This window comes from Anas acuta, chromosome 8 (genome assembly GCF_963932015.1).
Source record: "Anas acuta chromosome 8, bAnaAcu1.1, whole genome shotgun sequence".
NCBI lineage: Eukaryota > Metazoa > Chordata > Aves > Anseriformes > Anatidae > Anas > Anas acuta.
Window position 1 is genome coordinate 1,478,235 of NC_088986.1, and position 22,374 is coordinate 1,500,608.

At 44.4% G+C, this 22,374-nt stretch overlaps 2 protein-coding genes across 3 annotated transcripts; one reads left to right on the forward strand and one right to left on the reverse strand.

The window, feature by feature from the left end:
- Positions 1-3,254: 3,254 nt before the first annotated feature.
- Positions 3,255-9,274, forward strand: RPE65 (retinoid isomerohydrolase RPE65). Its single transcript, XM_068690354.1, has 13 exons — positions 3,255-3,360; positions 3,791-3,941; positions 4,449-4,556; positions 4,649-4,790; positions 5,079-5,226; positions 5,503-5,584; positions 5,917-6,049; positions 6,137-6,276; positions 6,822-6,951; positions 7,190-7,304; positions 7,400-7,494; positions 7,598-7,709; positions 8,332-9,274. The coding sequence occupies exons 3-13, from the start codon at positions 4,480-4,482 to the stop codon at positions 8,481-8,483; spliced, it is 1,326 nt and encodes a 441-aa protein (XP_068546455.1). The 5' UTR covers positions 3,255-3,360; positions 3,791-3,941; positions 4,449-4,479; the 3' UTR covers positions 8,484-9,274.
- LOC137860283 (biotin-dependent 3-methylcrotonyl-coenzyme A carboxylase beta1 subunit-like) lies at positions 9,259-22,295 on the reverse strand. Of its 2 annotated transcripts, none has more exons than XM_068690352.1 (13): positions 22,159-22,295; positions 21,380-21,703; positions 19,485-19,681; positions 18,211-18,389; positions 17,181-17,261; positions 16,557-16,735; positions 15,448-15,640; positions 14,355-14,446; positions 13,354-13,510; positions 12,460-12,582; positions 11,688-11,833; positions 11,132-11,213; positions 9,259-9,463 (listed from the first exon to the last, which is right to left on the reverse strand). In XM_068690352.1, exons 2-13 carry the CDS (start codon positions 21,697-21,699, stop codon positions 9,380-9,382), a joined length of 1,833 nt encoding a protein of 610 aa, XP_068546453.1. In that variant the 5' UTR covers positions 21,700-21,703; positions 22,159-22,295; the 3' UTR covers positions 9,259-9,379. The 2 variants fall into 2 exon arrangements, with proteins under 2 accessions (XP_068546453.1, XP_068546454.1); XM_068690353.1 differs by having other exon boundaries at positions 22,141-22,159.
- Positions 22,296-22,374: the final 79 nt, after the last annotated feature.

Sequence of the window (22,374 nt, forward strand, 5' to 3'; positions counted from 1 at the left end):
TTTACACTTTACATAGCAGGTGATGGACGTTTGTTTGTAGTGCCTATAGACGGCTTCTAAACATTCAGTACCTGCCTAAACTTCTACTTACTTTCAGCCTAAGTGTTGCGTAAATGCTTTAGCTTGTGTGTATCTGTGTTCCAGTTAAGCTAATCAGGCCAGAAGCTCACATTTCTTAGGATTTAGCTTTCAGCTGGCTGCCCTCATTATTCAGAGTGCTTGATCCGTATTACTTAACGCTCCCTTCTGAGGTTTTGACAGAAATGTAGCAAAACCTTGAATAAATAGACAAATTGACCTGCAATGGGGCTTTCCAAATGAATAACAGGTACAAATTTAATCTCAGCCTTTCTTAGCTATCACTTCCTCAAGTGAGAAATTTTACTGCAAGCTTTTAGTATTTATTTTTTTTAAGTATTGTGCTGCAAATGCTACACTTCTAGGTGGGGAGCAGCTCATCAGATGTGAATCCACGATTGCCTGTAAGCTCTCGGCTGTGTTCAGTGGGGAGCAGCAGGATTATCCCCCGGTTGTAGCTCTGTTCTGAAAGCTGACACTAGGAAGGATTTGTGGTTGACTTTCAGTGACTTGAAAGAACAATTCAGGGTGGACTGCAATAGTGTACGTACTGCTAAGGAGGATTCTGCTCTGGGCATCTAAGCAAAGGCTTTCCTGGAAGTTGTTCCCCTTTGCTTCGAGACAGCAGAGTGCAGCGAGCAGAGGGCTGGGTGGCTGCTTCTCAGACTCCAGTCTCTCACTTACAAAAGGACTGCGTGTGTTCATGCTATGGCTTCTCAACTTCTGTCATGCAAGAATTAAGCTCGCATAAATTTTTCTAGTCTTTTTTTAAAACCCTTAATTTGGTTTGAGTGTTTGGGTTCACTTGGAATGGGCTGGATTTATTTGAAAAACATGTTCAGCTGGAATGTAGCTTCCAACGCTGGGGAGCTCTTGCAAATACGGCCTTCATGTGAGCAAATCAAACTGTTGGCTCAGCACGTGGCTGATGTGGGTGCCGTCACGGTAGGCTATTGTGGTTTGCAAAATGCACTCACCGTTTTGCAGAAACAGATCCCAAACTCTCTTCTTTCTTGCTTAAGCATTTAGGAGCTGTTTGTGCTTGCCATCTGTAATACCACCTGGCCTCCTGCCTATCACAGGCAGCAAACTTGTCTTTTCCACGTGGAAGGCAGGAAGATGTGCTGTTACTGGGACTTAGCATCGCCTCTTTTTGCTAATTAGTGTTGATGACAGCACCCTTATAGTTGTGTTACTTAAAATGACTAACAAATCTGCAACGTGTTGCTGGGTTATGTGCTGGCTGGTGCTGGTTGTGGTGTCAGTGCCACATCAGAGAAGTGTCCGGGTCCAGCACTGGCTGGTGCCACAGCCGGTGTCATGGCACAGGAACACCAGGCACAGATGCTTGTGCTCATCACTCCAGGCAGGAGGACGGAGGATGGAGGAGAGCCGTGGGTGCTGCTGGTGGTGGCCGTCCTGCTCCCGGCTGGTGCCCCCGAAGAGCTCTGGCAGCACGGGGCTGGGAGGTTTTTGTGCTGCCTGGTGGATGCTGTCACCATGGAAACGGTGGATTTTCGTGACATCGAGGATGAGGACACTGTTAGGCATCCTTCTGGGGTTAATTAAAAATCTGTGTTATTTCCACTGTGTAAGAGGCCTCAAACCAGCACGCAAGTTCGTGTTGAAAGTACTCACTCCTAGGATGCCTCCCCAGACAAATTCCCACATCATTAAGGTTGCTCAATACGAGGGGCGAGTGGGAGGCCTCAGCCAAAGACCTCACGGAGACAACTCGGGAGCTGCTTGGTCAGCGATGCCTTGGTCCCTCCATGGGAGCTGTGCCGAGGTTGCTGCCGTGGTGTGATTTGTGTGAGTAGCAAGGCAGTAGCATGCTGCCTTGGGTTATTGGTATGCCCGTGTTCAACCCTTCACAAGCAAAGCACTTTTGGGGAGAAATCTTGAATTATCAGTAGTCTTCCTACATGCTTGATTTATCTATAACTGTAACGTTATAACCAGCAACCTTCAATTTGGGCGTGGGGACCTAACTTGGTTCCGAAGTTTGTTTCGGAACAGGAGAACCACAGCCTCTCGGTGAAAGATGTTTGTGGTTTTTTAAATTCTAGGAAAAAAAATAAATAAAAAATTGACTGCTCCCTGTAAAGTTTTAGTCTGGGAGAAAGAGCAATTTGTAAGTGAAAAAAAAATCTCCGTCCTTCCAAAGGAGTGTGCTGCAGCTGGAGGCTGGGCGAAGCACTGAGCTGTGCTGCGGGATGGGGACAGCATCATGGGATGGGGACGGTGGTATGGGATGGGGACAGCATCATGGGATGGGGATGGTGGCATGGGATGGGGACACCATCACGGGATGGAGCGGCTGCAGCGATGTGGGTGCTGTTGGGCTCCTGTGGTGGAGAGTTGAGGCTGCAGCCAGTGTCTCCGCTCTTCTGCTGTTTGTTTCCTTCTAATCACTTCTGCCTGGGGAGAATTTAGGTCTCTGAGAAACATTTAAAGCCTCTTTTTGTGCGAAGGGCAAGACAAAACCTCGCCAAGCACCGGCAGGATTTGGGTGGTGAAAGCCCCTTCTGTTCGCAGCGGGGAGCTCATTGGCTGCGGGTGGGCCCTGGGGCTTCCTCCAGCGGGACTTACTGCTCACATAAATCCCAGCACGCTGCCCCGGCCTCACCCTGGGCTTCGGCAGCCTCAAATCCTTCACCGGGGAGAGAATGTACAGCCAGTGAGTATCCCTGCAGTGCTCTCTGTGGGAGCGGGTGCGTGGCCACACTTGTGAGCAGCGCTGCAGCTGTGCCTGGAGGTCCCCAGGGCCACCAGCAGGTTGGGGACAGGGCTGAGGTTCTGTGTGGTTTTGGTACGTGGGTGATGGTGCTGCTACACCCCACGTGTGGGATGTGGGGGCTCAGCTGCCCCCCAGGCAGCAGGAGAGGGCCCCGGCTTCCATGGGAAGGGCCCCACGGCCGGTGTCTGCTCCTGCTGGGAATGAACAAAGCTCAGCTGCGTGCTCAAATGCACTTCGCTTATAAAAGAAAAATTAAAAAATTAAAAAGCTTATCCAAGACCTGGGAGATACAAGTTGGATTTCTGACTCTGAGGAGGACCCCTGCTTTCTGGCCACTCCTGATGGAGTTATTTGCCACCAGTTATTTGCCAGCCACAGATTTATCCACCCAAAGTTAAAATTTGCTGGCTCCTGGGGGTTGCCAGAGTCACGCTAACCCAGCTCTCCTGACCCTTGCAGAGTGGAGCATCCTGCAGGAGGGTACAAGAAGCTCTTTGAGACGGTGGAGGAGCTGTCCTCTCCGGTAACCGCCCATGTCACAGGTTGGTGTGCCCTCAGCCTCCTCTTGTGCCTTGTGAGCCCCGTCCTGATCTTGGGAGCACCTGGGCCACCAGCTCCCCAGGTCTCAGGGGCTTCACAGGTCCTGGAGCACTGGGTTGAATGTGTAGGAGATGAAGGCTGTGGCAGGGCTGGCAGGTTTGGGGTGGAGGAAGAGCAGATTGGCTGTGGGATCCTTGGGCATTTTGGTTTTGGATGTTTTCTTTTCCTCTGACTTCATAAAGGAAGAAGAAAATGGACCAAAGGGCTCATGATTTTTCTTTAAAAAAAAAAACAAAAATGTGTTTAGTAAACATAGGATAAAGATAAGGAAGATAAAATGCTTTGAAGTTTGTTTTTTCCCCTCAATGCAATAAAACAGCTTTGGTCCGGCCGGTGCTGCCCCCAGCACTCACGGCGCTGCGTCTCCCACAGGCAGGATCCCCACCTGGCTCAGGGGGAGCCTCCTTCGCTGCGGGCCCGGCTTGTTCGAGGTCGGGGCAGAGCCCTTCTACCACCTCTTTGACGGCCAGGCACTGCTGCACAAGTTCGATTTCAAGGAGGGGCACGTCACCTACCACCGCAGGTACGGGGACGCTGCCCGGGGGGACCCAGCCTTGTTTTGGGCTTGTGAGGCGGGGACGGGAGCTGCCGCCCCGTGAGGGCAGGCACTTAGCAGAAATGCTACTTTTCCCACATTCACGTCTTGTTTTTTGTGGTGATATGGGCAGGGGGTTGCTTGACCTCCCATGCTGTGTCTGGGAGCCCAACCCCATCCTCAGGCCAAAGCTGGGGGCCACTGGGCACTCGGTGAAGGCCAGCTGGGAGGAACTGGGACGTTTCTGGCCAGCTTCAGCTGACCAGGGCCTCCCTCCTGCTGTGCCAGCTGATGGGGGCAGATTTGGGACCCCATGTGTGGGTTGTGGCTCGGACGGCTGCCCGAGGCTGGGCTGTGAAGGCCTCTGCTTCTCACAGGTCTCACAAGGCCTGCTCTGAGGCTAGATTACTTGTATTTATGTTGATTATGTGGCCTGACACATTCATGTGACCATACCTGTGCCATATGGTCACCCTTACCCCCTACCCTCTCCAGGTTTGTTCGGACTGATGCTTACGTGAGAGCAATGACGGAGAAGAGGATCGTGATAACCGAATTCGGCACCTACGCCTACCCGGATCCCTGCAAGAACATTTTCTCCAGGTACCGAGGGGCCCCGAGAGGACACCGCAGTCCTGTGCCATGGGGCTCCCGCCTCCAGAGCCACTGACCTGGCGCTGCCTTCCTCCGCTCAGGTTCTTTTCCTACTTCAAAGGCGTGGAGGTCACTGATAACGCCCTCGTTAACGTCTACCCCGTGGGTGAGGATTACTACGCCTGCACCGAGACCAACTTTATAACCAGAATTAACCCGGACACTTTAGAGACGATTAAGCAGGTAGGTGTTTGTGCTCGGCTTCTGTCTCGTGGGGGAGTGCTGTTACAAAGGGAGCGTTTGATTTGGAGGCTACGGGCTTCACGTCAGCTGGAGCCGAGCTGTGGTTTGGCTGCATGGCACAGAGCGCGTGCTTTGGGGCTGTTCCCAGCTCCATGGCCAATGCCCAACCTGCAGAGAAGAAGTTCTTAGAGAAGAACTTTGTGCAAGGCAAGAACGCCTTCACCTGGCAGGGCAGGTGAGCCCACCTCCTGCCCAGGGAGCCCTGACTTTCTGCATCTTGCCCTCCAGGTGGATCTCTGCAAGTACGTCTCCGTCAACGGGGCGACGGCGCATCCCCACGTTGAGAACGATGGGACGGTTTACAACATCGGCAACTGCTTTGGAAAAAACTTTTCCCTTGCCTACAACATCATACGGATCCCCCCGCTCCAGGCAGGTCAGTTAAATGCACCTGTGATTCTGCTTGCAAAAATCTTCTCCTATAAATCACTTTTTGTTCTTCAAATGAGTTTTGTCTTTTTTTTTTTTTGACTGTTTTTTTTAAGTTATCATCTTTAAAACAATTATCATTAATACAGTTATTTATATGGCTTCCAGATCACGATCTTGCTTTGTGTTAAAGGCAGAAGCCTTGCTGGGCAAACAGTAGCCAGGCAGGCAAAGTAGGCACGGATGCCACTTCTCCCCTAACTGTTGGACTGTCCCGTTGCAGACAAGGAGGACCCGATGAACAAGGCAGAGGTGGTGGTGCAGTTTCCTTGCAGCGACAGATTTAAGCCTTCCTATGTTCACAGGTAACGTGTGCCTGGCTCAGGGGTTCCTTGCTCCATGCAGCATGTTCCCAGGTTGGAGCAGCTGCTTTAGAAAACGAGCATTTGGTGGCAGAGTCCTTTTTGGTGCTGCTACAGGACGGTATGGGCACACTTGTGCCGCCTTGGTGGGGTTGCATGCTCTAACGAAGTGGCACCCATGGCTTGTCCTTGCATGTAAGCAGCAACTGAAATTAGGGGAGGTACCGAAATTGGGATATTTGTATTGCTACACGTTGAAATTCTGCTCTGTGTGCTATAGCCATGGAGCCACGTGCTCCAGGAGCTCAGTGTGCTCCCCGTGTGTTTCCAAACAGCTTCGGACTGACCCCGAACTACATCGTGTTTGTTGAAACCCCGGTGAAAATCAACCTGCTCAAGTTCCTCTCCTCCTGGAGCCTGTGGGGAGCCAACTACATGGACTGCTTCGAGTCCAACGAGACCATGGGGGTAAGCGGCTGGCAGGCTGTGCCCGCTCATGGGCCAGGGGGTCTCCGGTGTCCATGCAAGCAAAACCAAATTGCTGCCACCTTTCAGGTCTGGCTTCACGTGGCAGAGAAAAAAAAAGGGCGGCTCCTCAATATCAAGTTCCGCACCTCGGCCTTCAACCTCTTCCATCACATTAACACCTACGAGGATAACGGATTTCTCATCGTCGATCTCTGCACCTGGAAGGGGTGAGTGGAAGGCGGCTGGGGACCGGTGCCACCATCCCAGCCCACAGGGCTGCACATCCCGCTGCTGCGTGGGCATCCCCTCCTGGCACCCAGACCGCCTCCATCAGCCACTCTGAGAATCCCTCTTCATGATCCTTTGGCTGTACAGCGTGACAATTCCCCTGTGATGCGGACAGCCTGTTTCAGACTCATCTTCTCAGCCCTCGTTTGCCTTCATCTTTAATCTCCCTGTGACTACCAAAGGGCTGATGCTGTTCTGCTGTGTTCAGCAGAATCTGACTTAGGCTTGAAGGGTGCTTTTTGTAGAAACACAGATAAAAATGTGGCCCCAGGGAGGTGATCCCCAGTGTGCCGGCAGCTCCAAACCAGGCTTGTCCTGGCCACTGGGAGTGGGTGCTGAGACCCATCGGGTGCCGGGGGGCAGGCACCCAGCTCGCTCCAGCTGAGGGGCTGGAATGGACTCATGTCATCAACTGAATTTTAGGGAAAAAAAACTGCTTTGAAACTCCTCACTTACAAATGACGTCTGTTTGCTGTCTGTGCAGGTTCGAGTTCGTTTACAACTACCTCTATTTAGCCAACCTGCGGGCGAACTGGGACGAGGTGAAGAGGCAGGCGGAGAAGGCGCCGCAGCCCGAAGCCCGCAGATACGTGCTGCCCCTCAACATCGACAAGGTACCTGCAGGCACCAGTGTCTGCACCACTCCTGCAGCTTGTGGCCAAGTGCTCTGCCAGGTCACACTTAATTCAAATTAAAGCTTCTAAAGGAAGGGAAAATACTCTTAAAGCATGAGTCTTTAAAGAAACTTATTTCCCAGAGCTGGGAATGTTATTCTATTCGATTTCCTGCATGTTGCTTTTTGACTCAGAGAAACGTTTCTCCATTTCTCTTGGATATTTTTGCTTGTCCCAGGCCGACACGGGCAAGAACTTGGTCACCCTGCCCTACACCACAGCCACAGCGACCCTGCGCAGCGACGAGACCATCTGGCTGGAGCCAGAAGTTATTTTCTCAGGCCCACGCCACGGTAAGGTGAAAGCTCCGAGTCACAGCCACACAACTCAAGTACCATCAGCTGGCCGTGTCCTACTAATCCTCATGCATACGTACGTATCTTTGCAGCCTTTGAATTTCCACAGATCAATTACAAGAAATACGGTGGGAAACCCTACACATACACCTATGGGCTTGGACTGAATCACTTTGTTCCAGACAGGGTAACTATCAGCAAACGGGTGAGGCCCATCTCTTTGATGAGCTGTTGGTTTAAGGACAAGAAAGGCTACTTCTGAGATGTGGTTTTAATTTTTCCACCCTTAGCTTTGTAAGCTGAATGTTAAAACAAAGGAGACCTGGGTGTGGCAGGAGCCGGATTCATACCCCTCAGAGCCCATCTTTGTTCCACACCCGGATGCCCTGGAGGAAGACGACGGTAAGAACTGATTTTGGTCTGTCAATTGCACAGCTGTTTGAAAAGTTTGTGTCTCCTGGCCCCAGGCACGCTGTTGGCAAAACCAGCCTCCAAAGCTGTACCAGGGGCCTGCAGGAGGCAGGGGACCTGCAGACAGCTCCTGGGTGAGATGTGCCTTATTCTAACACTGTTGGCAAGTTTCTGAGAATACTGGGAAAGAAGAAGTTAAAAAAAAAAAAGAGAGAGAGAGAGAAAAACCTCTGTGATTAGCTCATCTGTTATCCTCATTTCCTAGCCTTTTTCCATCAGGAATAACAACACTTAAAGAATTCCAGATGGCCAAGCTTTGTAAAATTAAACCTGTCTTAAACCAAGTATTTTATTCTGACTCCCCCCCCCCCAACCTCCTCCTGTAGGAGTGGGGTGAATTCCGGCTTTGTTGCTGGAAGAAGTAGTTGTACTCATGCCAAGCACTCCACACATTTCTTCATACCTCCCCAGCCCTGTACCTACTTCTCAAAGTGGGTAGCAGCACTAGGTTTGAAAGGTTATTGACTTATTCCCTGAATAAGCTCTGAGTAGGACTGTATGAAGCTGAGAGAAGCCTTGGCCCTGCTGCCCAGTGTTTTTTCTTACCTACTAGGGGTCGTGCTGAGCATCGTGATCAGCCCTGGCACAGGGCCGAAGCCCGCCTACCTCCTGATCCTGAACGCCAAAGACATGAGCGAAGTTGCCCGGGCTGAGGTGGAGGTGAACATCCCCGTGACTTTCCACGGACTCTTCAAAAGAGCATGACTGCTGCCTGCAGCTCGGTGCCTTAGGTTTCTTCCAGCTTTGAAAAGGTGCAGTTGCCATTTGCAAGCACACAGAAAGTGACACTGAAGGAATTTAGATCATTTCTTTGTGTGGCTATTTAACTAAGACTGAGCGTTTTGGTTTTGTTGATGATTCTTCAAAATACTTATCCAGGTATTTTTCAAACGTACTTTGTGGCACAAGTTCAAAATGTACAGTACTAAGAACTATACAGGTAAAATAACACAGGTTTTCTTTTACAAATTTGTACTTTGCTACTTCAGCAGAGGAAAAGATGCATGGAATTGCCTTTTCTACATATTACCCTGTCTACAGGTACTGAACTTACTGTGCTATGTGCTCTTTCTGTTGCACACTTTGAGAAGAGGTGTATTTATCCTATAGCAATGTTGGACTGAACTTGCTTCCTGGTCTCTGTATTAGTGTCCTCAGAAAAAGCCCTTCCAGAGCTGCTCTGGAAATCTGAACTTGCCATTTTGGCCTTTACTCTGTCTAGTTTACAGGTGTGTAAGCTTTAGTAATGCCTATGTGACTTCTCTTTCCCACTTTGTCCAAGTGCGGTTTGAGTTCTGCATATTCTTGATATGAATATGAAAAAAATCACACAATTATGGCTTAGGATGAATTTGCTTCCAGTGAGGGCTGCAGAATCACAACTTAATCCTTCCTTTCTACAGAATAAATTTTCAATTAATGCAGTAGCAGAGTATGGTTTAAAATACAAACTCAGTGTAAAAAGACTTGAAATCCAGGATTGTTTGCAGTGGCTTAACCTTTTTTATTAATGGTATCAAAGAATTAGAAAATCATTTACATTAAAGCCTTCTGATACATGGTGCTAATTTTAAAGGATGATTACCCAAAAATGGCTACAGTTACATTCTGATGATAGGATGCTGATATGAAGGCACGACCTGGTACTTCTGCTGTTCTATAATTTGTAAGCACTGTGCAATTACCTGATTAAAAAACAAAAAACAATATAAGCAGTGAGCCGCTGAAACAAAAAATTAGTGAGATTTACTAGTTATGCAGTAATTCAATAGTGCATTTGTTCTTAATTTTTGCAAAACAATGAACATTTAAAATGAAAATGAACAATTGTTGGCTGTACACTTAGCAGAAACAGATTGTCAGTGTAACATATCACTGGGGCAGGGAAAATACAAAGGAAAAAATGTCCACAGGATCCCAGAGTGTATGTATTACGTATGGAAGCCACTAAACCACTTCAGTCAGTGGTGACATGAGTATTACTTCTGGAACACTGGAAAGCTACTTGGCTGTAAACATTCAATCAAAATATTATTTGATAATCCATTTCAGTTATTACATAGCTACACTCCAAATATTTCCAATAACATATCAAAAATTAGCAGAACATCCTGCTCTTCTGTGTCCATCTTTTTCTAAGAAGTCATAGTTCTTGGTGTTGTGAGAACAGTGAGGGGAAAATACAAAACTTCGGTCTTTAAACATAACAAAATCTTAATGGAGAATTTTAACTATTATCATACAATATATGTAATAGTCTTCTTTTCCAAAGCCTTTTGTCTATCCTGCTGGAATTAGGAGTCAGAATAAGCATTTTCCTAATCTCACTGTACATATTTGACTTCTACTCAACCACCGCACATTGTCTTGAAAAAGCTGATTCATTTTTAAGGGCATATTAAGCACGAGCACATGCTGTCATTGCAGACAAAGACAAATTCAGTCTATTAGCAAGAAATGGGATAAAGTGGCAAAAGCGTAGTGTAAAAAAGGAGAAAAAAAAAAAACTAAATATGTGAACATGAATTGTGATATGCTGTTAAAAACTACCTGAAGAGAGTAATAATGATTCATTTCAACTGTCACATTACTTTACCTCTCCCTAGGAACTACCTGTGAAAAGAGTCTCTTGGCTCTAGTACTAGAAAACATTTTTCAATGTTCTCTCTTTATCAAAGTTCCCATAAACTCCATACAAAATATTTAATGTATATGTAGCACCATAAATGTGTACCCTATTTAGAAGTATTAATTGATGACAGGATATATAAACTTTAAATAGAAAAAAAAACTTCAGGAGTACAAAGAACACTTTAGGTATTGCTAATAAACAATACTACTGAAGAAGATTTGTGAGTTTTGAGAATAATTTAATGGAGTAGATGTCTGCTGCCTTAAAAGAAAAAGGCAGGGAGCAGGGGTGGGCACATCCCAAATGTAAGATGCAATTACAGCAGGAAAATCAACAAAATGAAACATCCTGGGACAACAGAATGAAAACAATGTGAGCAGTGAAGAGCATTAAATTATGAGTCATTATGCAAGACCCAGAAAAAGGATCAGAATACTGAATCAAAACGTGAAGTCAATTAGAGATACAGCGAGGAAACGCTAAAATAACCAGAATTCAACAAACTTTTTGGATGGACTAACAAAGTAGAGAAAAGATGAGAATTGCAAGGCTAAATACCAAGGAAAATGGAGTAAGAACAGAGACCTAATTTGGGGAAGCAGCATGCTAGCTGACCTTGAGCAAATCATAGACTGACACACTCACCACAAGATGAGCTCTGAGGATGAAAATGTACCATAAAGAACATACAAGGGGAAAGACCAAAACAAAGCTAACCTACCTTTCTAGTATTTTGAGGTAGAATTATACCATCATCCCAGAGTCTAGCAGAAGAATAAAATGCACTGCTTTCTTCCTCTAGCCTGGAGAAGAGAGAGTATTAAACAAGCTTAAAAAGCACAAAAACTTAATGAAAAATATTAGTCCAGTAAAATGAAGTCATAGGTGAAAAAGGCATGTGTTTCAGTTTTCAGTGAACATGCAGTACTACTGTTAAAATCAATTAGGATCCAGCAAATACGTATCAGATGTGATCCCTCTGTATTTCAGTCATTCCACAGTACAGACAATCCCCCATATTTGAAGCTTGCCATTAGTTAATATACAGCACAGTATCTTGATTTAGGATTGTGTAGTTTTAGGTTTTTAAAATCAAAAATCTGTGTTTCCTTGAGAAGATCCTAAGAGTAGACATTGAATTACATGGAATTTTAAAATAGTTTTCAGTAGATTCATGTTTGCTTCGTTTTTTTGGCATGTGTAATATGAATATAATTAGGTACTTTAACTAATTAAATCTCAGCATAACTGTGGGGTTGTATCATTAACATCCTTACCTTTGTTTCAGATGTTTTAGCTCTGATTCATCTGTACTATCACTGCCCCCAGCTTGTGGGACTGTGGTCAAATGTCTTGAATCCACAAGAGCAACTCTTGCATTAGGCCACAAGAACAGAAAATTTGGACTGAATGATCTCCCACACTACAAAAACAACAAACAAACAAACAAACAAAGCCTCAGTATAAACTTGCTGAATTTAATCCCAAAAAATGGCTGTAGAATGCTACAATCAAGTTCAAGACAAAATGTAACAGTTTAATTTGTAGAGTGTTAATGATACAGATCCTTCCCATTACAGCTACAGCTCCTGTATCAGCACAGACCCCCTGCAGTAGCAAGCACCACAGTTACCACTGCCTTTGGTATTGGCATTTTATTATTCATCATGTTTAATTCAAAGCAAGCAAAGAGGCCTAGTACGCTTACTGGCAGCCTGAGTAGCACGCACAATAACACAACTGGAAAAGATGTGGTTCTTAATCTTTGAAAACAAATAGCCTGTGCTGAACAAAAGGCAGGATTGGAACCTCTGAGGGACATTTTCAGACAATAACCAGTTTTTTAGAACTTGTTCTAGGTTAGCTGCAGACCAAGGTTTCTGCAATCACATCTTGTGATGCATTTCTTACCTTTAAAATTAGTTAAAGTAGTGAGTCAAGTTAAATGCCTACAAACAGTTTTCATTGTTTTAAAAATGAAAGTGCCAAGAAAGCTGGGCAAAGTCTCAAGTCTACAACCAAACCCATTAACCTTTATGATATCCTTACCATAACATAACTTTCGCTCCCGTAACAGCCCCCAATTACTATGGTTATTTTGGGAACAGAAGCACAGGCAACAGCAGCCATCATGGAGGCCTGGGCTTTTAATCTGTTGGAGTGAGCCTCTGCCTGAAATGAAAATAAAGATTTTAGTTCTGCAAAGTCTTGCTTCTAGATTCCTTCTACTCTCACCAAACTTACAACCTATTTCTAAAACATTTATTAGTTTGCAATTCTTTATGATCCTTTCTTCCAAAACAATAGGACAGCATAAATAGGTTAAGTACCACAGCCCTTTATACCCCTTACTTTGTGATGTAAATCAGCAAAACAATTACAACCACTGTGCAGAAACCTATGTGCAGAAACCTATGATACAGAGCAACTCTAGCTCTCCCAGGCATTAGCAAGCTTAGACACAACACAGTTATGCCAGGCTTTGTCTTAAGCGGTGGTGACAGCTGGGAGGAACAGAGCTGCAGAAATAGTCTCTGCTGAGAGAACCTAACACAGGTTTTACTATCAGGCTTTCCAAAGCCCAGGACAAAACATACTGTACTTTAATGCCTTAGAAAAGAGAAATACTTATTTTCTGTGGAGCACAGTGATATCAGAAGAGCCAATAGGCTGTAGTTCAATGCAAAAAGCATTGCAAATTCCAAGTTTTACAGCTTGCATTGCCAGCTTGACAGCACCATTTTAGATAAGTGTAAAGGCCCGCTTAACATTAGAATGAAATGAGAATATTTAAAAGCAAAGTAATTACAAAGCTTCTTCATTTAACCATCAAAAGCAGATCAAATAATAATTTTTCTACTAACAGTTCTCAAAACGTAATGTTAGGTGAAACAAGAACTAGGGAATTCCTTGAATTAAGCGTGTCAAGCTAAAACGCCATACCTGCGAGATGCTTGTTGGCTCTGCTGCATGGGGAGCAGTGTTTTGGAAGAAAAGGATGGGAATGCTCCGGTGACTGCACAGCTGTACGAAATGGCTGCCCTTGAGAGAAGCATCATGAGTGAGCTCCCCATTGCTAGCCACCACTCCCACCAAGTGCCTACAAAACAGACACAGGAACATTTTCCCCACAAATTACGAAAAGACGGGACATAATGTTTGGAAGGGTGGAAACATACACATATAGATGTGCCCTTTTACAGAAAAGGATGCAATTATGCATATCACTTCACTCAAGGAACCTGCTATACCTAACAAACAAGCAGTCTTAGAGCAGTCCCTATACATAAAGCGTTGAAGTATTAACATGGATAAACGCTCAGGAGGCAGGTAAGGTTACAGATGACCTGCTACAATTCACAGTGCAAGGCAAAGTGCTGGAACTCTGGATGCTCTCCACTTCCCATAACATACAATGTAAGAGTCATGCTGAAAAGTTTATACTGTCAACCAAAAGAGTCTCTAAAATACATTTTACTTCTTTTTATTTTTAATTAAAGATTTGTCTTGAATGTTGTATGCTTAGGAATGCGTTAGTAATACAGTCTGGTCTGAACTACACATGGTTTTATTGTATGGCTATTATTCCATCTCCACCATGTGGGAGGTGGGATAGCTTTCGACTCAGTTTGGGAAGGAACCCTTCAAGATGTTGTTTCTTACTTCTTAAAGAATCTGCTGAGACTTCAACATTCCAGCTGTTCAGCTAGTGACTTGAGTGACCAAACAAATCAGTTCAAAGTCACAAAAACCATTCAATTGTAATCACTCTGCTGCTATCAGCCTGAAACACAATGAGTACAGAACCCAGAGATAAAAGATCAGGCTTTCTAGAAATAGTTCACCACCAATTCTTGACTGGTTCAGAACTCCATAAATATTGTACAAAAGCTATTCAGACAAATATGTCCATGCATATTGATAATGAAGTCTTATAGCCCTACCCTTCCACATGGCCAAATCCTGTCACTAACGTTGTTCCATAGTCAGCCTTGAATTCCTGGAACCTGCTTCCATCCAGCAGACGGCTCAGGATCTGCAAAGAAACATACAATCTTTCCTACAGAAATCTGAGTGAAAATAGGATGGTTCTGCTAAAAAGATATGCTCTGTTCCAAAAGCAGGGAGACCTGTATTATGCAAGAGGTCAAAGTAAATGATCACAGTGGTCCTTTTATGTCTCACACTTCGTTAAATACTCAACATGCACAAAACATAAAAATTGTGTTCGATTACCAACCGTATATTTTGAGCCAAGTTCAATTCCAAGATTATTTCAAAGTTACAGAGCAGTTGTTCATATGCATAAAAACCTTATAAAAAACAGCATGTGCAGTTACAGTTTATGTGCCTAAAAATACTCAGTGGCATATTGCTCACGCTTTTTTTAAACCCAGTTTTAAGAGCTGCCTTTCAAAGCTACACTCTTACTACAGCCAATCCCCTTAACTCCAGGAATTTACCACTGTTGAAGATACTGGATTCGCATCCTTAGAAAGACCAAACCTCTCCAAAAACTGCACAATAAAAATAGCGCCATGCAACTCCACGTGTTTCTGTCTCAACCTCAAACAAATTTAGTTTGAGCTTCATTGCTTTTTCAGTCAACATTTGCATTAAGCAGTTAAGTTACAACATAAAGCCTTAACCCCTTAAAAAACAAAGGAGACAGGAGGAATAAGAGCACAAACCCCTTTCTAAAGGGATGCATGTTCTAAAAGCAGCCAACACAGCACAAGATACACTGATGTAAAAGCATCTCAAACAGTGAGTGGAAACAGATGGGGATCAGCTGGCATAATCTGTAATTATCTTATCTCTAGCAGGTTTTTGGTTTAAATATTTTCAACAGCTCTGCAGACTTGTTGCCATTCTGCTTTGCTGTGGCTAAAGACCGCTTGGCAATGATTAGGCAATCATATGAAATTTTTCAGGTGCTTCATTTCTCCAGGAGAGAACAGCCTGTTGCCTGTTAACCTGGAGATATGAGACAAAGCAGACCAAAAGGATGAAGGGATATATTATCTGCCACCTTACCAATTTCACAGGGAGAGTACACCTGTAATCCCGCGGTGCCAGCCCCAAGAGCTCATCAGAGCTATACAGAGGACCGTCATGTTCTGTGACCTCTTCTGGCAGAGGCTCGTAATTCAGTGTTGAGATAACATTTCGAACACACTCGTAGGCTTCCTTTTCTGAAGATGCAAAATGGTCACTGCAGCCACTGACTCTAAGAGAGAGAACAACAGGAAATAGCATTGAATTAATGAAATCTGAATTCTGATAGAACCCAAAGTGAAAGACAAACCTTCATCTGTCCTGGGAATCTCTGAACTCCTTGAAAACATTGTGCATTTTTATTCCTGTACAAATGAGCTCAAACCAGTACATCAGAGGAATTTCTGTGCAATCCAAACCAAAACCAAATTCACAGTAGAGCGAAGTCCTTCCTCATGACTTTTGTTTCTACATATATGAAAGAAAGGCCTCTATTCTCACCATGATGTTGTTGGAAACAACAAAGGTAAAACAAACTTTAAAAATTGCATCACTGTAGCAGCACTTCCAGCTTGGATATAAACACAGTAACAATGTATACAATATATAAACACAGCTGACTGTCACACTAATATTTGCTTTTGTGAAAAAGGTTGGGAATTCGTTTCTGCATACAAAGTATTGAATGCCAGAAACAAATAAGCAAATCCACCCTTGTCCCCTGTGTAGAAGGAAAAAACTATTTTGACAACTACAGAAATATCTGACACAGAAAAATAACATTAAGGAAACAGTTACATAGCTACTACTGTCAGGTTTATTTCCTGCTTGCTCATCTCCTGCTATGAAACCCTCATCAACAGCAGAGGCAGATAGGTTTTCTTTTTTTTCCTTCTTTGCTTCAGATACTTTTACAAGCATCCAGATTCTTTGCAGCAAGTTACTCTAGTGTCTTCAGAAGTGGACAAATGCAAAGAAGCTATGCCACCTCTGCATGCATTAGTTTAGGGCAGAAAAAAAAAAAGAAGTAATTTCTTATGCAGTTTCCCATCACCACAGTATATGAATACTCGAACACTTACTGTTTTATGTTCTTTAAAGCTAAGTGTGCTGAGCTCTCAACAACTTTTGAGAATTATTTCACATACTTAGAATGAAGTTTTGCTCCTCCCAGGTCCTCAGGAGAGACATATTCTCCAGTAGCAGCTTTTACCAGGGGTGGGCCAGCAAGGAACAAAGTGCCGATTTTATCTATAATCACAGCTTCTTCGGCCATGGTTGGAACGTAGGCACCTCCAGCTACGCAGGAGCCACACACTACTGCCACCTGAAGGACACAAACGAAAACAAAGCACTGTGCTGCAGAGGGAAGAATGGAAGGGCAAAGCCATCACCTTTATTGCAGGAATGTTCAAGAGGATAAATTGCAGCCTGGAGAACCACGAACTACAGACACAAATACCAGCATGAACAGCGTTGCTGCTCTTGACATCACAGAGCTCAATGTTTACCCTGAAACCACCTCATGATTTGATGCTTTCCATCAAAATCAGTCAGTAAGCACTTAGAAGTTCCCTTAAGGGAGAAGTGTTCTTGTCTGTGAGATACTACTCACATCTCCCCACCCCACAAACAGAAAAGGTCAGCTTTCAGAAATTTCTTGCATGCTTGACAGCTGCTCCTAGAAACCCTATTAAGAAAACTTCTTTCTTTTTTTTTTCAGAACTCTATTTATCACCCGCATAACACTTGTATTCAAAATGACACTGTACCTGAGGGATTTTCATAGCAGACATTATTGCTTCATTGTAGAAAACTCTGCCACCGTGTGACTTGTCAGGAAACAGCTCTGACTGACAGGAGAAAACAAAGTAAGTTTCAGTATCAACTGTAAAAGCCAGCACTTCCTCTTTGCTTCAATCATTCACAAAAGCATTGTAACTGATTCTGGGAAGGTCACCGCTAACAAGCGTATCAGAAACTTTTACATGCAGCACCCTCCGCTGTATTTGTTACCCTTACACATTGCACAATTCCCCAAAAGCACCCATGGCCATCAATGTTTCAAAAGCAGAGAAAGTCTTCCGATGTTTTATGAAAACCATTTGTTCTAGACAGGCTTAAATTGGAAACGTGGAGAAGTGGAAGCTCATGTTCGTACTTCATCTGTGAAATGACTTCAGGACAATTTCCCTTTTTACTCTAGTTTTCAGTTCAGAGCTTGAATTTGGATAAAACCTTCTTCTACGTGTTTGGTTTCAGTCTGGAGAGAGAATAGCTCTAGTCTGTGATGATGTGACCTCTGTGCACTGGAAAGTAACCTGCACAAGTTTTTCCTACTACAGCAAGAATTTTAAAAACTGCATTTTTGAAGGCCACGGAGGTTTGTGCATCACTGTAACAGACTTCATAACAAAATACAGACTACTTTTAAAGGTTCTGAAGTTGAAAATGGAAACTTCAAACAATGTTCTAACTTCTCAAGGACACCAACGTGTTTCAGCACACTGAGGAGTATCCATGATACCGGCTTGCTCTGCACTTTCTTCCCAATGCTGATAGTCAAGCTTTTAAACTTCGATCAGATGCTAGATGAGAGATTAGTCAAAGCTGTCTCTACTGTTACATATCATGTTCTAGACTCAGATTTGCAGGCAAAACTCCATTTAAGTACAACTTAAATTGAATGAAAATCAGGCAGCCAAGAAAACAAAACATAAATCTGAGATTTATTTCTAGAAAATGAGTATGAATAAAACAAGCAGTAGGTGTTTTCCTCTATGAACTGGTTCTAGATATTACCTGAAGTGGCAGGAATGCTCCCCCGCTGTCGACAAGGTACACAGCCAGCAGTCTGTTCTGCATGGCTATTTCCTGAGCTCTTAGCTGTTTCTTCACTCCAATCGGGTAAATAGTTCCTCCCTTTACAGTTGCATCATTTGCCGTGAAGACGCACCAAACCCCACAGATTTTTCCAATTCCTACAAGTGATACCACAGATGTTTATCAGGACTCTCTGAGACACCAGATATGAAACAAGGAGGCCAAATTTTAGCTAGGATGTCATTGTGGTGATATCAATAAGCTGCAAATTAACTGGCAAATACCACATAGGGAAGAAATCCATAGCTCTTCTCTGGAATAAGAAAATGAAAGCTAATGACACACACACACATACAAAAAAAATCTAAATGACAGAAGACTGAACTTGAAATACAACTTATTCCTGGTATCACTATAAGAGAAAAAAAAAATAATAATAATGTGACTTCCAGCTCTTGGACTGAGTTAACAGTGAAGGCAATTAAAAATTACCTACATAAAACTGAAAAATCTAAGTCTGTGACTCAAGAAAAGACAGGATTTCACAATCCATTCTTCTAGTTGTTTTTTAAACTGGAACCGCTCTTTGAAGTGCAATGAATTGTTCATAATTTGAAAAGCATTACAAAATAAATGTCTCAGTGCCTGTGTCACACACTGACTTGGTCCCGTTTCATTCAACAGGCATCAGCTTAAATGACTCATCATTCTAACCTTTTGACACAAAAATCAGTAACTGGTACGTCAAATAAATTATTAGATCTAGAAGAAATTAAAACAATTTTTTCTTTAAAGGTTTCCTCCAGATTTCCCAGCAAAGAACAACGGAAAATAATGCATCAGTGGCTGAACTCTTCCATGTTGGGAAGAGTCCAAGCTCTTCCATGTTATATTCCATAAACCTGACTACATGTATCCTTCTTCGTTTCCCAGTAAGAACAAACACCGTAACTTTGGAGAGGAAGGCCAGATGCTATGGGAAGGTGTGCAGCACACACAGACCACAACTAACGTACACTACATACTCATCAGTGCACCCAGACAGCACCCCTCAAATTACATTAAGGTTCACAATGGCCCAAAACACTTCTTCCTTCTGGGCTGCATCTCCAGCATGGGCTGCTTCAGCCCATACCCTCAGCCCATACGCATCTTCAGATCTAACTTGAATCATATTTAAAGATACAAACAATTAAACAAATGAACTTCACGAATTTTCCATAACCTCTAACGTGAAACTTTCCAGCAATTACCAGTAAGGCATCCAGCAGCAGGAACATCACCATAAGGCATATTGAGGCCTGCGAGAGGAGACAGTTCGAGAAAAGACTCATCATCAAGAAGCAGCTTCAGGCGCTCACGAACAAACAGCTTCTTGTTTCTCTGAGTATGACGCAAGATGGCATTCTCTCCCCCTCCTTTACTGACCAACTCTAGCAATTCTGAGTATCTGATTTAGAAAAGAAAGTTTCAATTAATGAAAGCCACCTTAATTTACGAGATAATCTTCCGTAGATTTAGCACGGGACTTAAACGTATTGCACAGCTTTCATACCAATGCCATGAACAACATTAATTCACATTTGCGGATTATCATTTGTGAAAGGAACTTGTTAATGACAGTTAAGGTCTGCTTAACAGAGCACTCAATTCAAAGGCATAAGTCTTCTTCCAAAGTGTAACAAAAAGCAGAGATGTGTCGTTTTAGTTTCATTATTCAGAGGTCACATTTCCAAACCCAACAATGACCCCCCAAGAAGAGTGAAATAATATAAATTAATTACATTAGAATCATATAGAAATAACACAAACAGAAATAATATAATTCTATCTGTAGCTTTTTGCTCATAGCTAGGAGACAATATTAAGCCATATTAATTAACACCTGTCCCTCCCAGGTGTTGCCTTTATGCATCCAACGCAGCATTTTACAATATATGACCCTACTTCAATCACCATCAGCAACCCCAGGAATGGAGTCCTGAGGAGGGGCTGACCACCAGCTATCAGAGCAGACTTTGAGAGATGCTGCTCTACATCTTTAGCCTATAAACGTGCAAATACTGATAAGGCTATCATAATTTGCTATTCCTAATTCAGCACGGACATTTAACTCCAGGTTCCAACTACTCTAGGGAAGAACCCATTCAATGAATTCCTCCTCTGCTCCCCCTCAACATGTTGTGAAAGCTTTTTTGACAGGCCTGACGTATACTCAACAGCATGGAAGATGAACTTTTAACAGAGTGAATACTGCAGTGTCACTACAATCATCAAAAAGAGACATTGATTACCATTTGCTATTATCAGGGCAGCATAAAATACAGATAATGAACTGAGCAAAACTGGAAACAAACGTGGTACCTCCAATAACTTTGGTCTTAAACAAGCAAGGATTTATATTTATTTTAAGTCAAATATTTTTCACCAAGATGCATCATCTTTAAATAAAAATACCATCTGATGTAACTATTTACAAACCACTCTGTGCGTGACTCCATTACTTTATTACGGCTTCCTGCAGACTGTAGAGGTCGAAAAACCTCAGCAGAAAAAAAGCTAAGGATTTTAATAGTGTTGTAAATGCCACCACAGGAGGGCACAGTGTGTTTTCCATAGCTGGGCTTTCAGCTCCCCTATCATTCCTCTGAACAAAGGCCTTTGAATTTTTGCCATCTGATCCTTAAGGCCAAATGCATGAAACACGTTTTCCTGTTTTATCAGTGAACCATGATTAATTTCAGTAACTGTTACCCCCTCATTCAGGAGGGATCTTTAAGTGCACGGGTCACCATTTATCTCTTTACATGCAAAATCAAACCTGAGCAAATTTTATGAAGGCCTAAAAATAGTTGTTGGCAATATGTGCAGAACAATGTCATATGACAGTATTTTAAACACAGCCTGCACCTAGCTTCAGGCACCTCAGCCAACAGAAACTGACCAGGAAACAGCAAGGAAACTAAAGCTTCAAAGCGGTCAGAAAAAAATACTAACCAACTTTTTATTATTATTATTATTTTTCATCTCTGGAGTTTTTAACTAGCGATCTTCCTGGGTTCAGAGTTGCTGAAAGCACCTGTAAGTAATGCTCACATCACCTCACACGTATCAGCACTTTGAAAACACCACAAAAACCAGTCATTACCTTTTAACAACAGCCTCACTGTTCCTTAAATTTTCTTCAAACACATGTCGGTACACGGACAGGACGCGTCCATCTAAAACAGGGTAGGTTTTCGCATACCGCCTACATTTTGCTTTGCTACTTACTAAACGAGCGGGGAGCAGGCTGCTCGTCCTTTTCAGCCCCTCGTTTTGTGGTGTCTGTGCTGGGTGCTTACTGCCACCGAGGCCCTTACACCTCCTTTTGAACACATGAGCTAAAGGCAGGAATCTGGGCAGCAGCAGCGGCGTGGGCTTAGGGGCGAGCTTGCACACGGAGCAGAAGGTGAGATTGTTCCACATGGCCCTAGGAGTTAAAAGAGAGGAGAAACCGCATTTACAAATTAAAACCCAGCCTCCCCGGGGCGGAAAAGGCAAGGATTAATAGGCAGAAATCAGCGAGGTGGCGGCTGCTACAGGAGCGAGGCCACGATTGGTGAAATTTCCACTTTTAACAACTTGTTTGGCGCTGTTAGAGCGGCGGGGGGCACAAAAATCCCTTCCCAAACTCTGCGTTACAGCCCCCGAGCTGCAAGCACGGCCCCTGTGCTCCGGGGCACCCTGCATGGAGCCTGCCCGGGGCAGCCGCGGGGCCTGCACCGAGGCCGGGCGGGACGAGCCGCGGGGGCCCCGCTCCTCCTGCCCGGCTCTGCCCGGCTCGGCTGGGCTCGTCCCACCGCCTCCTCCCTTCTCCTTCTCCTTCTCTTTCTCCTTCTCCTTCCCCACACCCGCCGCGGCCTCCACCGCTCCAGCGACCCTTACGCGGGCAGCCGCCGCCGCGTCCTCCCCACCGGGCCCGCCCCGGGGGCGGCTCCGCCACCCGCCCGGCCCCGGAGGCCTCAGGGCGGCCTCACGGTGTCCTCTAGGACTTTCCGAGTGAAAAGAGGCAAAAAAGGTTGATGGTGAACGGTGTTTTGGAGTGCCGGAGCTGCACCAGTAGCGGCAGAGTTGCCGGTGTCGGCGATAAGCACAACGCAC